Source organism: Ictalurus furcatus, chromosome 1, assembly GCF_023375685.1.
Source record: "Ictalurus furcatus strain D&B chromosome 1, Billie_1.0, whole genome shotgun sequence".
NCBI lineage: Eukaryota > Metazoa > Chordata > Actinopteri > Siluriformes > Ictaluridae > Ictalurus > Ictalurus furcatus.
In genome coordinates, this window is record NC_071255.1 from 20,668,293 (window position 1) to 20,686,330 (window position 18,038).

General features: G+C 38.6%; 1 protein-coding gene across 4 annotated transcripts; it reads right to left on the bottom strand.

Annotated features, from left to right (window-relative positions):
• Positions 1 to 789: 789 nt before the first annotated feature.
• On the bottom strand, positions 790 to 10,601 carry stx12l (syntaxin 12, like). Of its 4 annotated transcripts, XR_008386642.1 has the most exons (12): positions 9,900 to 10,601; positions 8,536 to 8,657; positions 8,123 to 8,192; positions 7,646 to 7,745; positions 7,435 to 7,572; positions 7,265 to 7,308; positions 6,961 to 7,066; positions 4,207 to 4,279; positions 4,034 to 4,116; positions 3,790 to 3,939; positions 2,970 to 3,048; positions 790 to 1,970 (listed from the first exon to the last, which is right to left on the bottom strand). XR_008386642.1 is itself a non-coding variant. In XM_053631794.1 (10 exons), the coding sequence occupies exons 2-10, from the start codon at positions 8,633 to 8,635 to the stop codon at positions 3,847 to 3,849; spliced, it is 807 nt and encodes a 268-aa protein (XP_053487769.1). In that variant the 5' UTR covers positions 8,636 to 8,657; positions 9,900 to 10,600; the 3' UTR covers positions 2,146 to 3,846. The 4 variants fall into 4 exon arrangements, 1 of the variants encoding a protein (XP_053487769.1); XR_008386640.1 differs by having other exon boundaries at positions 792 to 1,970; positions 2,970 to 3,939; positions 9,900 to 10,600; XR_008386641.1 differs by lacking the exon at positions 790 to 1,970 and having other exon boundaries at positions 2,146 to 3,048.
• Between the last annotated feature and the right edge of the window lie 7,437 nt (positions 10,602 to 18,038).

Consider the following 18,038-nt stretch of genomic DNA (forward strand, 5'->3'; position numbering starts at 1 on the left):
AAATAGTGAAGTTTGGTAATAATGGATTTTTGCAGTAAGTGTGATTTCAGTATGAGAAAAAAGATCAATCCTTATTGTATGTATTGTAAAAACAGTGACATTTCTAAGAGGGAGATTTCATTTAATTTACATAATTGTGATGAGTAATGTAATGTTCATCAAAATCACACCCCACATACACTCCTACAAAAAGGGTGAGCCTTTGGTTTATGTTGGTTAGTTGGTTTAACATTAATAAAGCAGGGTATCCACTTCAATCATCATTAAATTCACTCTTAATCACACTGAATGAAATGAGAGATGTGCATGGCTAAGCAATTAGACTCTTCATGCTTTGAGCTGTGAAGGGCAGCGGGGGTGGTCACTGCTGATTAATATCACACATGACACATGAAAAGTGAACAAGGACCACTGTACAGCACCTCAAGGATCACTCCAAACTCACAACCTCTGGCTATCAAAGACTCAGAATTCCAAGAGGCTCATTGTCTATGCAAAGGTAAAACTGCTTAGATAACCTTCTCTTCAAGAAATATAAGATATATTCCAAAGACAAAAAGTTAATTAAGTTTGTTGCTTGAAAGATACAGCACTGCCTGCTGATCTTACTCATAACAATAATTAGTGTCATTTTACCAGGACTACTTTATAAAGTAGTCTATTAGAATGCATAAAAATAAGATATCTAATCCACCTATTCAAAACGTACTTACTATATATAAACTCAGCAAAAAAGAAACATCCTTTTTTCAGGAGATAATTTTGTAAAATCCAAATAAGCTTTACAGATCTTTATTGGAAAGGGTTTAAACAATGTTTTTCATTCTTGTTCAATGAACCATAAACAATTATTGCACATGCACCAGTGGAAAAGTCCTTAAGACACGAACGGTTTACAGGCATTAGGCAATTAAGGTCACAGCTTACAACTTAGGACACTAAAGAGGCCTTTCTACTGACTCCGAAAAACACCAGAATAAAGATGCCTAGGGTGAACATGCCATAGGCCTGCTGCAGGGAAGTATGAGGACTGCAGATGTGGCCAGAGCAATAAACTGCAATGTCCGCAATGTAAGATGCCTAAGAGAGTGCTACCCCACTGTTCAGGGACTCATTATTCCATTTCTTTTTGTTAAATGTTCAGTTGTTGAACCTTTTTGTTAGTATAAATATTTACACATTAAGAAATTTGCTGGAAATAAAAGCAGTTGAATGTGAGAGTACATTTTTTTTTTTTTTGCAGAGTTTATTTAATACAACTGCAACAACATATGAAGTGTAATCAGCCTTCAAATCAATAAGCATTCAAATAATTAAAAACAATCTGCTGACAAAAATAGCAGTATTTTCTCTAGCAATCAGCAAAATGTATCAGCCAGGTCCTCGTCCTAATGTCCCCAACAAACAACACAATTTATTTTGGCAAAGTTCAGAATGGCTACAATTATTTAATGGCTATGCTTGTTATGTACATTTACATAAGCATATTTGTAAATATAGTTCTATGAAGATCTTATTTCTGTATATTCCATGCCACCTAGTGGTTAAAATAAAAAGTGTCTCTTCCCCCGCAGAGACAACATGCACTTATATATGTATATAAAATATCTCACTTTATTTGCAAGAGCACAATAGACAGGCTATCCCCTCCCTTACTTGCTCTTGCACGCTATCACTCGCTTTATAATGAAGGGCAGTGCGGTGACACAGCATTGTTGCCTCACAGCTCCAGGGTCCCAAGTTTGATCCGGGAGCCAGGGGACTGTCTCTGTGGAGTTCTGCATGGTTTCTCCATGTCTGTGTGGGTTTCCTCCAGGTTATCCAGTTTTCTCCCTTCTTCCAAAATCATGCCAATAGGTGAATTATGTGAATGTGTGTGCACGGTGCCAGAAGATGGACTTGCATTCCATTGAGGGTTTATTCCCACCTCACTCCTAGAGTTCCTGGGATAGACTGGTTCCACCACGACCCTGATCAGGATAAAGCAGTTAGAAAGTGACTTGACACATCAACATGATCTGATCGATGCACCCATGTCTGCACTCACTAAATTTATGCACATGAAACAAACCTATAAAAATACAGAGCACAGTTTTCAAGTTTTCAGTTTTCCAGAAATTGCAGGAGGACAATAGACCAAACATCTTGATGGACATCCTCATTTATTTAATATATACAGAAAGACAGGTGTAAAGTGACAGACCTCATTACATAGATCATAATGTAAGCTCGGACTTAATATCTCCTCACCCTAGTTCTTGGTACCTAAAGTTTACTGTTATAGTCACACCAATAATTTTCAGGGAAGAAAAAAAAAACAGATGGCAGTGGAAAAAAATATTAAATATAGATAACATTAAAGAAGTTCATAATTAGAAAGAATCTACACCTACAATCCTATTGTGATGATAAATGACTAAATATGACTTGTACTAGTCATGAGAGGAACATTTGTGTTAAACAAAAGAAACATCTCTGTGTGTGTTCTGTGTGCGTGTGTGTGCATGCATGTGTGTGTGCGGGTTTTACAAGAGCGTACCACATACTGGCACTTAAACTTAATCAAAAACATCATTAAATGTTATGGTTTACATAAAAAAAACCTATACATTCACACAGTTCATCAGGTTGAGCCAAATCTCAATAGAAAATTGTAGTAGAGGAGTTAAGAGTTTCACTTACATTTTGAATTGACATTTTGAATTTAAAAAAAAAAAAAGATAAAAAGACACGCTCGTTTACACACATGCACACAAACATACTTAAATATATTAGCAATATTGTTTGAAAGGACGCCTAACAGTAACGTAATCATATGAATGGCAGCCACCAATGATGTATACATTTTGTACCACCATGTTACATACATGTTGTTTAAGTTAATGTTATTATACAAAAAAAAATATCACTGAGCCACTTTTTCAATTTACAATATGCTTTCAGAGACAAAAGAGAATATTAATAACTACCTGTACAATATGTGCCACACCTTCATTAGAGCAATATACATCAGGACAATGACACAGATTTGTTGTTAATTCTGTACCCCTGCACAACAGATTAGAAATGAAACCATAAATGACATTAAAGAACAGACTGTCAGCTTTAATTTGGTAGTTTGTACATCTACACTGGCTAAATTATGTAGGGATGACAGTTCTTTGATGCATGTATGTATGTATGTATGTGTGTCTACAAAAATAAACATTATTCAATTGAAAATAAAAGTGAAAAACAGTGATTAGATCAGAGCAGTGAACATTTTCTAAAAACATTAGCCATATTTACCATTTACCTGTTGTTCACTATTGAATATTATCATAATTTTGATAAACAACAAACAATTATAATGGGTAATCAAAAGCATGAACTGAGCAGTAATCATTTACCTTAAAAAAATCTCTGCATCATTCCATCATTTAAACATTTTTGTTACTTCCAATAAAGTAACAAAACATACCCTTGCCAAATGATCAAATAATAGCAAAATGTAGCTCGTTTTATAAAACCTGAAGTTTTAATCAAATTGTATTTCTATCACTGTTTCATTCACTTGCATTGTAATCAACCACATGTTTGTTCACCAAATCCATTATCAATAAATTGTCACCCCTCATACTATTTTGCATAATAGTTGGAAAATGCACAAGACTCAACTTGCCCTATAAAATATGTAATAAGCAATACTGGACATGCAAGATGCTGTCAATATTTACTGTAAATATGGATGTTCTAAATAATAAAAGCAATTATTTGTAGTTAATTTCCATACACAAACAAAACACTCACCAGCCAGTCACCACTGGATATCTTAAAGTGCATCAAATTCAAATGTGTGATGTCACCTTATTTAATAGCTCGCCAAATAATAATGGCAAAGATAGTCACCACTAAGGAAAGCACTAAAGCCAGAATACACATCCTCTTGCGTGATTTTCTCTGGAGATGACAAAGAGAGAAACAAATCACTGATGATGGACATTGTGCTATAACAAAATAAGGTTATGCTAATGTTAAAACGACAATGCTGTACCTGGTAGTAGGCAGCACGCTGCAGTTGTTCAGTCCCGCGCTCCACATGCACCTCAGAACTCTCCACATTAGCCTCTATGCTATCTGTGTGTGACATGCACCACCGACTTAAATAATAGTGCAGATGAATGAAAACACAAGAAGACAGCACGCATGACTAATGGATATACCCACCTATTATATCGCCCTGGTCATGAATCATAACCGCCAAATCTTTGAAAATCTGGTTCACGTCCATGATATCTGCCTGCAATAACATTAACAGTGAGATTTTTTTTTCTGCCTTAAAACATTTAAGATATCATAACTGAGATTCAGTAACATATAAAAAAATAATTCAGGTATATTTAGATGACGTTTTAATTCATTAGACTAGAGTAAAATACAATTAACCCTTGGGACCTGAAATGTATGGGTCAATATGAGGTCTTAAGTGATGAAAACAAAAACAAAATAAACAATGATGCGTCCTCCGTGAGTTGCAAAATATTTAGATACTGCATGAAAAACTAAGGATTTGAGACACTATTTTCCTACAACACGGTTTTGCTTTTTTTTTGTTGCAATACCACTTTTTCTTTGCTTTTCACTTTTTTGTGTTACTTCAAAGTTCGTTTGAGCTGTTGTGACTGTTAAGTCACTGTGACTTTTGAGACTGTTTGAGTATTTCAGTAACTGCTGATCCCCTGGGATTTTCACGCACAACTGTCTCGAGTTCACATAAGCCACTTTTCCATGGTCAGGCTGAACATGGACCCTATTAAGGATGTAAAATAACGGCATTCTAGAACCTACGTAGTGCTCGATATGACTACGTTAGATTCAGCTGCGACAGGAGTGACTTCGACCAACGCCTGTTGGAAATCGGTAACAAACGAGATGTAAAAATCTCAGACAGAAACCTTTGTTGTAATTTTATATGTAATGAGATAAATGGTACATAATTATCAATGAATAGAATATTTCCATATGCAAAGTATATATTAAATTACACATTTATTCCGGCACAATACAAAACCACTCATTAAGGAGAGTGCGTGGCTCACATTTAGTATCGGCTCGCCTGGAACCTCGAACGAGGTGGTACTAAAGAAAAAAAACTACCAGGTAATATCCACAGTGGAAAATTTGCTTTTTGCATAATGGTCCACCAGGCTTGCTGGAATTTTTGTCTTTCATGCAATATTCTTTCAGTTGCAAGATGTTTGAGGGTTTTCTTGCATATACTGCCCGTTTCAAATCCCCCTACAACATTTCAATAGGATTCAAATCCAGGCTTTGACTAGGCCATTCCATAACCCTCCATTTCTTCTTTTTGAGCCATTCCTTGGTGGATTTGCTAGTGTGCTTAGGATCATTATCTTGTTGAAAGGTTCACTTTCAATTCAGTTTCAGCTTTCGGACAGATGGCCTCACATTATCTTCAAGCATTCTTTGATATGATGCAGAATTCATAGTTGAATCAATGAATGCAAGCTGTCCAATCCCTGAGGCAGGAAAGCAACCCCAAACCATAACATTTCCACCACAGTGCTTCACAGGTGGTATGAGGTGCTTCTCCTGAAAAGCTGTCTTTGGTCTGCGCTAAAAATGTCTGCTGTTACTTTGGCCAAATAACTCTATCTTTGATTCATCTGTCCAGAGCACATTATTCCAAAAGGCCTGGTGTTTGCCTATATGTTCATTGGCAAACTGTAGTCTTGCAAAGGCTTTTTCCTGGCCCGCCTCCCATGCAGGTCAAATTTGTGCAATCTCTTTCTGTTTGTAGAAGCATGCACTTTGACAACAACAGTTGCAGGACTTACTAGCAGATCCTGTGGTGAAATTTTGGGGTTCTTGGAGACTTTTTGCATCACATGATCTGCTCTTGGGCTGAATTTGCAGGGATGGCCAGTCCTGGACAAACTGGCAGTCGTTTGAAATCTGCATCACTTGTAGATTTTCCTTACAGTGGAATGATGTATTTCAAATAATTTGGAGATCTTTTTTTTTAAATCCCTTGTCAGACTCATACACATCCACAGCCTTTTTTCTGAAGGCCTTATAGAAATTATTTTTTTTGTTAATTTAATTTGTGAATGTAAATGTCAATTTTATGTCATATCAGAGAGTGTATGAACTTCATTAATAGGACCTGTTTCAAAGAGGATCAAATGTTTACTTGTCCAAATATGTCAAAAAAAGCCAACAATTTCCATGGGGTGTACTTATTTTTTCACATGACTGTATCTGACTATTCTGTCTTCCTGTGCACCTACTGCAGTTGATTCAGTCAGACTGTAGTGATAGTTATGCTTTAGAAATGTATGAGAGTATGTTGTAGACTGACAGCCACTGGATTTAGATTATGTGGCGTTTAAAGGCAATGACAAGCTTATTTTTAGCCAAGAGATTTTTTTAATGAATTGAGATTGGAACCTAATAAAGTTTGTTTGTCATAGATTCTATGTCTATAAAGCCAATTATCAAATTAACATAAACTTAAGCTGTGCATACCCTTGGTCATGAACTGTCAGGCTATGAGGTGGTGCAAGTTAAAGACATGATGCATACATGACATATATTCCTTTCTGGTCATGCTTCACTCCCTCTTTCCCCAAGCCCATGTCAAAGGAAAACAAAACTGAAGTGCAGATAAAGGAGAAAAATAGAATAGAGGAAAAAGTATCACAAAGGAAATAACATCAAGTGTTGCAAGAAAAAAAACTGTCACTTTTCCTTTGATTGCAGTATCTAAATATTATTGCAGACTCACTGAGGTCTCATCTTTGCCAACATTAAAGACATCAACTAGACTCCACTGATCTGCGCAAAAAATAGATCAGCAATTTGCAAGCTTTGAATAAAATCAGAGCTTGCAGCGAAAAACGAGAATTGAACACTGTATGGTGGCTGTTTACTCTGAAGGTCTAGAACACTAATTGTCACCTCCAGTTGCCGGATGTTGGTTTCCCTCTCCTTGATCAGCGCCAAGTCCTCTTCTGTAATGGGCTCCTCTTCAACCTGACTCTGGAACAGCCCCAAGTCTTCATTCCTACAAGCTCAGAGCACAACACTTGCTAGTGCTATCCAAAGATTTCATCTGGCCCATCCATATTTTAAACATCTTACATAGTTTGCTCCTTATTACAAGTGGAATAACCTGTTTATTACAAGATAAATTTGGCATCTTTATTGTGACAAGTAACTTCATGGTTCACGTCAGTTAGAGTGAAATTATAAGTTCACCTACTTTTCAAAAGTCACAAGTTGCTCATCTTGGTTGCTTTCTTCAACCTACCAAAAACAGAGAAAGAAAATATTCAGAGAAACCTTACATAAAAGTGTACACATTTAGCTTTTTGCTACAATACTATGACTCTAAAAGACAGAACATGGTTTGTGTGCTCCACTGCATCATACCAGGAAGCGTGAGCCAGCTCGAGCCCTGGCCATGGACTCTCTCTCCCTCTCAGCTGCTCGACGTTGAACCACCTGGAAGTTGTTAAGGGCTGCTGAGAAGTCGTTCATCAGCCGGTCCTTCTGGATCCTCTGCTGCCGCTGGGTGAAGAACCTGAATGTGTTTAACAGCTCTTGGCTTGAATGCAGCTTTCTGATGAAAAAATGAGCTCACCTGTTCTGAAGGGGACTGAGGTAGAGGTAAAGAACCCAGTTCTTTCAGGTGCTTGTTGGTCTCTTTGGCTAGCTGATTTGTGTAATGCTGCATCTGCTGACTGAGAACCACATAGATCTGTCACAGGTCTGTTACAAAGGCTAAAAGAAACCTTGTAAAAATCAGGAAAGTCTGTTAATTACCACATTTTATTTCAATAGCAGTATGACAGACAACTCAAATAGCCTACAAACACTCATAGTTAAGGATTAATTCAGTAACTATTAACTCATTTATTAACTGTGCTGAGACATTCTATCTATATACATGAAAATTAGACTCACTGTACTTCTCGCATTTTTCTTTTGAAAGAAAATGCTTTTATAAGAATTGTTCTGTACAGGATATTATGTCCAGGAGGACAGATTAAGGATTCAGAACGGCAATAGAAGAGGGTGATAAATGAATGTGCTAGAAACAAAGACAGGCATGACTCACAGTCTGTCCTGAAGTTCAGGAGTGTCTGGTCTGCTACCAAGCTGGAACAGCATGGATTTGATTTGGCCGGCTAAACACAAAAGACAGAAGCAAATGCACAAAAATGAATGGAGAGCACTACAATCAAGACTTTTTTTAAAAAAATCAAGTAACACAGAATTGAAGTACCATTCTTAGTTATGGTTACATTGGAAATCTAATCTTGATTTTTTTCACGCCGAGTAATAGAACTGATGAATGTCAGGAGATTTTAATCCTGGTGAGAGACAACAAGTAAGCCTATCCCTCCATGTAGATAATGAATATAATAGTTATAATAATCACAGTATTTAAAGGCATTCAAAAAAAGTTACATGATTACTCCTTGTTGAATTACTGACTGTGGCACAAATATTGCTAAATAGGACACTTACTGTTGTGTGTTATTTTTTGGATATTAGAGCTACATGTCTGAAAGAGGTTGCTGAAGTCTCGCGGTGGCGAGCGATACAACCCCATCTTTCCGGACGACATGATGAAGACAGAATACAGAGCCCTGCAGAAGATTATTATTATTATTATTATTATTATGCCTTAACAACACATGAAGAAAAGAGAAGTCAGGTGGTCCTTTGTGCATTCTTTATACTGGCACCCTAACTAGTAGATTCTAGTACAGATGTTCAGTTCAATTATAGACCCTGTCACAAAGCAGCTTTAGAGATATCCAGGTCTAAATTGAGATCATTTATTAGCAAGCTAGAGGTAACATTGGAGGAAAATCTCCCTGAGACGAAGTGAGTAAGAAACCTTGAGAGGACCCAGACTATAAAGGGAACACATCCTTTTCTGGGAGACACTGGATAGTGGGATTATTAATCATTACTGTATAAAGGTGTAGAAGAGTAAAGTCAAACGGTACTAAGTGGTATTGTGAAAACTGTGCTTCGAGGCAAGTGTGTGATGACTTGCAGTTTTCACGGTGCTAAAGTGGTAGCTGCAACTGTAGCTGCTTATTAACTGCATTATCCTCATATTTACAGAGCAAACCGAAAGCAGCTAACAACAAACGCTATTTTTGTTGAACATGCTGTTTAATGGAATCCTGGGTAATGAAAGGTCTGGGTCATGTGCTAATTTTCTCACAGCAGAGCTTTCCGTCATCCTCCTAACCTATTTCTGGTGTACTTTACATCTTTCTAATGAACGCTGGTTTACTGAGGCTGTGGGACACATCAGCACGTGCGGCCGGAACTATAACCTACACACAGTGTTTCAGCTGGAACATTAAACAACATTACCACTAGTCTACTCTAAGGAATTTAAATGGTGTCTTGTGTGGGTCAAAGGTTCAAGGCTTTCGTTTGTTGTGAATGTTTATCTTCGCTAAGTGCTATGAGCTACAAAACGGCAGTTTTGTCCAAGCCTGTCAAATACGCATTTCACACTCTAACAAACAAAACACACTGTTTTGTTTGTTAGCCATCATAAAACCGTAACGAATGCAAATGAGCATGTCTGTACTGCCTGGTGTTGTTATTACACGTGTTATTTGGGGTTAAGATAGAAAATTAAAAATAAAAACAAAACGATTCTCTGTTTATAACAGACTGGATGAAGCTAACTGAGCTATTCCGGATGATACATCCGCTTCCCCTGAATATCGCTCATATGGCGCGGGGCGGACAGGCTAATGTTTACATGCGATTCATACCACCGGCAGGCACAAATCTCTGTACTCTTCTACCAAAAAATAACGCAGTAGGTCCTGAATGTGAGTTATTAACGGTTTACTTACGATGCGTCGGTGTAGCACAGTTTATTGTCGTTTCTCGACGTTGCTTTGGAGACCCAGCAGCCCGCGCGCGCCTCAAGCCGCTCCCATTTAATCCGGTGTGTGTTTCAAGTCGACGGGGGCGGGGAGGGGATTGTATCCTGTAGAAAAGCACACAAAAGACTCTTGTTTGTTGTTGTTGTTGTTTTCTTTTCTTCGCTTCTTTATTGTCCTAAATATATCACGGGAAAATATTCAGGAAGTCGATGTGTGAATAATAACCTACACCTTGTCATGTCATTAAAAATAATTACATCATTACTTCATCATAAATAAATAAATACAACTTTAATTGAGCGCTACACTGCAGGTAAAGTAGCTTGAACGTTACTCTTCATCAGAAATAATCAATAAAAGCGTCTTGTTTTTCTTTCAGTTCATGTAAGGGACTGAAGACTAGGTGGCACAGGCTGTGGGAGACTCGACTGCATTATGTGCGTCCCATGACTTTCACAGGATTTCAGCCACCAGCCACATGATTACTCGGCAAAAAAAAAAAAAAAAGATTACTGTGTAGCCTACTCTTCGAGGTCTGAGTCTGACCCACTATAGTCCGGGGTTATCCAGCTAAGATTTGTAAAATAACACGATCAACTGTTAATGATTTGTTTATGGCTACAAATAAGACAATTTCAAATGGTTACATTTTATTTCGAAGTACCACTCTTTGTTACCACTTTTGACTAGCCTCACTGACTCTGAACGTATAATAAGAATAGTACTTCTTCCAGTGGTCTTTAAACATACTGCTTTCATCATGGAGTTTTCTGTTTGTAAACTGGCATTAAAACCTTAGAGCACCAAAATCAACAAACTATGTCATCAGTTCTCTAATTAGACCAAAGAGGGTAAATAAAATGTATATGAAAACTCTCCCCTTTCTCAGCTAATGCCTCTAGCCCTGTAGCTAGTGTGGTGTCCAATGAGGTGCCTTCAGCTAAATAATTTATATAAATGCATGTTTGAATGAGCTGCAACACAGAAGCTGGTTCATTTGCAGTTGCGACAGCCATTTCTTTTCATAGGTGCATTGTCTCTGCAGTATTTATTCAAATACTCAAATTAAGATTTAGAAGTAATTTTGATTTACATTCTAGATATGTTTGTACCTAATTTTTATGTATAGCAGTAGTCTCCAAAGATTCTACAAATATGCATTTATAGACAGATTAAAAACCCTGAAGTACTAAAGTTGGTGCTCTTAAACTTTTATGGCAGTTTATAAAGACAGTGTTTTCATGTGTTGGTAGGCTGGTGTGTCAGACCAAATAAAACAAGGAGCACCACCCTAAACTGTTATACCAATACTGAGAAGCATGGCTTGTTCAGTCCTTAGTAAGAAAATCACAATGATGATTTGTCAGCAGTGATGACATACATACAGTGATGATGAATCCTGGGGCCCCATTTATCAACATTACATAGAAAAGCTTCTAAATAATGTCTTACACATAAAATTTAGAATTCCCATACATACAATAAAATTATTTTTTTTTTTAAGCAATTGTTTAGGCATCATGCTTGTGCAAGTCACTGCTTATGTAAATACAGACACTCTGACAATTAACCATATGTTTTATGTATGCATTGCACTCTCCAAATTACATTATGTCCTCCAATTAAATGTCCCATATTTTTTTAACACCCCAGCTCTGTTAACTCTGTAACTATACATACAAATCTAAGCAAATATTGTTTTGATTAATCTCACTCTATGCTTTAACATGCATGCATACAATGGCATTCATTCATCATAGATTTATAGAAACGAGTCCAGATTAGAGTGCATGGGATGACATACAAATGACTCTGCATCTGATTCATGAAACTGTCATATTACATCAGAACTTGTGGTGATTTAAGGGATTTAAGCCCCCATTTACTAATCCCTTATTTACATGTTACAGTTACATCTCAGCATTTTGTTTCACATTTTGAAAATTTAGAACACTATTACCTATATTTGAGTATATTGTTACCGCATGTGTAATTGTGGTTATTAGTGTTATTTCGTATATATATTGTTATGGTTATATTACTCTATTTACTATAGCATTTTTAAAAACTGTAAATAAAGCAATTTTCAGGTTGTTAAAACTTTATGCTCAAATTTACACACACTCAGACCAGACATGAGTTTGATAGTTCAGATATGCCACAGATAAAACTGATGAATCGAAAAACTATTGGTGGAATATGTGTATGTTCATGTTATAATCAGACTGAACCATACAAAATTTAAACGAATAAATGCCAATATATGTACAGATTGGTGTGTATACAACATTTATAAATAAGGGCTCTGACTGACGTGACAATTTTTATGACTTGTAATTTGTCACTTTTCTGTTACTTTCTATTTCTGAACTGGAGTTTAAGCCTATATTAGACCCAGAGATTTAATTGGACTTTAAAGAGTTTAGTGTTTGCCTACTCTGACTTTGTGTAAATAGGTAAATAACTGCCACCTTATACTTAAAAACCTTAAACTTCATTATTTAAACTATGAATCTACAGTCTAAAGCAATTCTTTGAAGTAACCTATTTCACATTTAATTATTATTGGTGGCTATATATATATATATATATATATATATATATATATATATATATATATATATATATATATATACTGTGATGGAAATTACTCATTTTTACTTTGTAATAGTTTTGTTCTTGTTCTTTTTCTGTTCATCTGAGGATAAGGCCATGTCATGTCACTGAGATCAGTGCAGAATGTTTATCTGCTTACAGAGACACAAACATGTTCTTCTGTTCAAGGTTCATCTGCACATCTTCCAAGACCCTAAAACAAAGCCTGTTTGAACTGCCTCAAATTGCTTCTTATCGGTACACAGAAGTGTGTCATGCTCTGCTTTTCATATACAGTATCTCACAAAAGTGAGTACACCCCACACATTTTTGTAAATATTTGATTATATCTTTTAATGTGACAACACTGAAGAAACGACACTTTGCTACAATGTAAAGTAGTGAGTGTACAGCTTGTGTAACAGTGTAAATTTACTGTCCCCTCAAAATAACTCAACACACAGCCATTAATGTCTAAACCACTGGCAACAAAAGTGAGTACACCCCTAAGTGAAAATGTCCAAATTGGGCCCAAACTGTCAATATTTTGTGTGGCGACCATTATTTTCCAGCACTGCCTTAACCCTCTTGGGCATGGAGTTCACCAGAGCTTCACAGGTTGCCACTGGAGTCCTCTTCCACTCCTCCATGATGACATCACGGAGTTGGTGGATGTTAGAGACCTTGTGCTCCTCCACCTTCCATTTGAGGATGCCCCACAGATGCTCAATAGGGTTTAGGCATTAAAAAAAACTCACTACAATGTGATGAATGGAGATTTGTACAAGATTTGTAAGTGGTTAATGCAGCAGTCAAACAGAGAGCTCCAGACGTGCCAAATTCTTACACTACAATAAGCCAGGTTCCAGCAAATAGCGAATAGTTTTCAGTTTTAGATTTAGCTAATGCGTTTTTTCAGTATATATCTTTATAAAGACAGTTTCGGTTTGCATTCATATTTGACGGATGTCCTTACACTTTCACTCGCTTGTGTTAAGGGTATTGAAAGTCACTAACGATATACAACCAAATACTAAAGGACAGCTTAGCACCTCTACCACTTTCTCCAGGGCACAGTGTGAAACTGACACCATTAGATTGTTGCAGTATCTTGCCAAAGAAGGCCACAAAGTCAGTCTCTCCAAATTACAGTATGTACAACAAGAAGTGAGATTTCTAGGGCACGACATCTCCACCAGTGGAAGGAAAATCTCTGCAGACAGAGTATCTTCCATTCAGAAGATTCCCAAGAATCTGACGAAGGAACAGGTTCTATCTTTCCTAGGTATGTGTTCATATTGCAGAACTTTCATTCTAAACTATACCATTCTAGAAGCACCACTCAGAGAGATGGCATATGCAACAGGTTGGACAGCTCATTCTCAGGTAAGTTGGAAGCAGTTGCTGCAGGGTTTCCCCCGTGTGTACGTGCAGTAGCAGCAGCTGAGAAAGCTGTGGTGGCATCCAGAGACCTGGTAGGTTACTCAGAATTTAACCTCTTGGTTCCACATGAGGTGTTGTTACTACTACTTGAACAGAAAACCTCACACCTGTCCACCCAACGGTGGCTGCACCGTAACACTATACTACTAGACATGCCGAATATCACTATAAAACGATGTACTGTCCTTAACCCTGCTACTCTTCTTCCAACAGAGGGAGACAGAGAACTACATGACTGTGTTGTACTGAATAACAAACTCTGCTCCCCTAGAGTCGACCTGAAGGATGTTCCATTGGAAAACCCAGATCTGATCCTTTTTGTGGACGGGTCAGCGTCACGTGACCCAGAGACAGGTAAAAATCGAGTGGGCTATGCAGTAGCAAGTGCACATGAGACAGTCTGTCCGGAAATCTCCCCTCAAACCTTTCAGCACAAGCAGCTGAACTACATGCCCTCATAGAGGCATGAAGACATGCTGAGGGACAGTCAGTAAATATCTACACAGATAGTAGATATGCCTTTGAGGTAGTACATGATTTTGGAACAATTTGGAAACACAGGAACTTCCTGATGAGTTCAGGAACACACATAGCCCAAAACAAACTAGTCTCTGAGATGCTGGACGCAGTCTTACTCCCCAAAACTATTGCAGTATGCAAATGTGATACACACACTAACAAATTAGACCCTGTTTTCCTAGGAAACGCTTGAGCGGACAGTGCAGCAAAGCAAGCGGCTGCATCTATGGTCCCAAAACTCAAAAGAAAATAATCACTCCTTCTTTACAACTTTCAGACCTCCAAGCATGAGCTATAGATGAGTAAAAGGCTGTGTGGCACAAAGCAGGCTGCACGGTTGTTGACAGAGTTTGGCGATGCCCCCAGGGCTGTCCTTGTCTTCAAAGTTGATGCATGGCAGGGACCATGCGTCAAAAGGGGGAATGATGGCTGCGTTAAGCATTGGTTTCTCTAATTACTCTACAAAAAAAAAAAAAATTGTTTACGATGTTTGCGCAGCTCATAACATGGGTTGAGGTTTGAAGGTAGAGAAGGCCACGTCCCTACATCCAAACAGGACTCAGACGCGGTAGTGATAATGATAATCTCCAGTGATAATGGCACATCTTTTGTGAGCCATGCCCTTAAGTAGGTGGGTGAATATTTGGGTATCGAATTAAAGCAGCACTGTGCATATCATCCAGCTAGTGGTGGTGTGATAGAGAGAAAAAATGGGACACTAAAAGACAGACTGAGCAAATGCTGTTCTGAAACAGGCTTATGATGGGCTTAGTCCCTTTGGGATACTGTTTGGGAGACCTCCACACATAGGAATTGGACCTGTGACAGCTCCTCTTCCCGACGCTGCAGCATGTGATGATGCAATGTTAAATTACTGTGCAACGTTGTCCTCTGCTCTGCACTCTATCCACAAGCAGGTAAAGGCAGCACTTCCAGCTCCAGCCATGGGCCCGCTGCATGATCTGAGGCCCGGAGAGTGGATCATGATCAAGGACTTCCGCAGGACCAGGTGGAACAAGCCACGGTAGTCTGGGCCATTCCAGGTTCTCTTTGTCACTCATTCAGCAGTGAAAGTCAACCAGAGAGCCACATGGATGCGTGCAAGCCACTGCAGGAGGGTGCCAGACACAAGCATTGAGCTGAAGACGGGACTGCAATAGATGAACCAGACTGTAATGCTCTATCAAGAGGCCTCTAGGAGGACCTACGCTCATGAGCAACGATCTGCATATACACACCCACACACATGACACACTACGCCCCGACACATCAACACACCAATCCCACGTGACTCCACGATAGACGGTCTTAAGTGGTATCTATATATAGCCTGTGAAATCACAGACATGTAGTTTTTGGAGAAAATGTTGACGACACGAAACTGTACTCTTAGGTGGACTGAACTTCATTAGTGCGTTCTATATAGCCACGTGACCAGGACAGAGGTTAGACGAAGTGACTTTGCTACCGCACCTCTTACGCCGCAAACCTCCCTGACCACAGACTATTGTTGCAGACTAGACAAAAATCATTAGATGTCGACCTGCACATCCACTCATACATACAAACCTATTCCTAATCGTGCACCCTTCTCCTGGTATAGTTGGTATCTGTTAGTAAGCCCTGTCATAGAAGTGAACTCAAAAATCACTGGGACCGTTCCTGACAACACTGCGGGTCCGGGGGTAGACCCATAAGCTGGAAAGATGAACCAAAGCACGATATTGAAGTTCATTGGGTGGAAGACTTAATGATCAATCACACCAATCACATCGTTGCAGCAGAAAGAGTGCATGACGCACACACTTTTACTCAAATTTGGTATTTAGCTGACCGTGGTGACGGGAGTGCCTAAGGAGACGTCACTTCTATAGGTCCCACATAAGCCCGCAAAGTTCTTTAGTAGACTATTGCTGCAGATTGGACGACAATTAGTAGTTAAAAGCCTGTATGCCAAGATATTGGCCGCCTCTGTAAAACGTTCTATATCGCCTTTTGTCAGAAGAATCATTGCCAACAGTGCTACCCACACAACGTCACACGTCCCCTCGTCACGCAGACACATAATGGTTATTCTATCATTGAACACATGCGGTCGGTGATACACAACCCTCCGCAGACTAGCAAGATGGTGCTTGATTGGTGAATTCTGTTTTCGGGGGTGGAGGTCATGGATACTCACCATTTGATTTCCTATAGTCACCGTTATTCTACTTGTCTTAATCATGGTTCCATGTGAAATTTCCTGCGTGCAGGGGTGTTTCCTCTGCTCATTAAGAGCAATGACTGATGACTAAACACTGATGCTAATTAAAACGTCCACAAAAAGTGATTAGGACCCTTACAAGGACCAACACGAGCTGTATCTTAAACCTGACTGGGAACTAGATTCTGCCAGGGACACTGACAATGACAACCCATTGACATCCATTTCACGTCTATTGTAAATATGCATTTGACCATGACGATTCTCATTCTAAAATAAGCTTGCTTGGCGACAGGATACCTTATATCTGCAAAAACAGCCTTAGTGTCAGTTTCCCCTTTAAGCAGCGCGCTGGAGAGCAGGTGGGCACGCGTGCACGAGCAATGTGCACGAGCACCTGCTTTTCGTATGTTGACAATCGTGACACTGTGTACATTGGACACGTGCTTTTGTTATGTTTCTGTTATGTCTCCTCCCTGTTCTGTCATTGGCTGTTATTTCACGTGTGTCTAGATTGATGTCAGCCATCAGCAATTGACGCTGATTATGTTTGTATATATACCGCGCGCCTCCTAGCACACGTCGCAGAATATTATAGTAGGTTAGATTAGTTTAGATTCCACACAATAGTTTATCACAGTCATAGTCTTAGTTATTGTCCACGTTATGTTCCATGTTAGATTAGTGCACTTAGTCCATGCTGGTTTCTCCACTCCCAGTTCCCGCTATAGTTTATGTTTCTTGTTTTGTATATCGACCCTGTATTCCGTGACCACGACCTTGATTCCTGCTTTACCCCGAGTATGCCTGTTTGCCGATCGCCTGACCTTTGCATGTTTGTGGATTACGTTTCTGGTCACAATTTGGATTTATCTGCCTGTGTCTCACATTAAATAAACTGTTTAACTGCATTTGCATCCGTCCCTATCTTCGTTACGTCTCGAGACGTGATACTTAGCGCCTTCATTATGTCTGTTTCGTGATGAATTCAGCTGAACCGTGAAAGGATTCTGAAGTTCTGATGTATTCACAGCATAGTAATTTCTCTGTTAATTTTAGTTATCATATTTTGTAATGATAAAATGGGGGAAATGTGAGGGAAATTACTCATTTTTACTTTTATTTTAGTTTTGTTCTTGTTCTTTTTCTGTTCATCTGAGGATAACGCCTAAGAAGGTCATGTCAGGTCATTTAGATTAGTACAGAATGTTTATCTGCTTACAGAGACACAAACATGTTCTTCTGTTCAAGGTTCATCTGCACATCTTCCAAGACCCTAAAACAAAGCCAGTTTGAACTGCCTCAAAATGCTTCTTATCGGTACACAGAAGTGTGTCATGCTC

Excerpts from the sequence above, each read along its gene's own strand:
- stx12l (XM_053631794.1), bottom strand. The coding sequence starts at position 8,635 with ATGTCGTCCGGAAAGATGGGGTTGTATCGCTCGCCACCGCGAGACTTC. Across the intron at positions 8,193-8,535 it reads CCAAAAAATAACACACAACA|CCGGCCAAATCAAATCCATG; the intron begins GTAAGTGTCCTA and ends TTTTGTGTTTAG. Across the intron at positions 7,746-8,122 it reads CCTGAACTTCAGGACAGACT|TCAGCAGATGCAGCATTACA; the intron begins GTGAGTCATGCC and ends TGTGGTTCTCAG.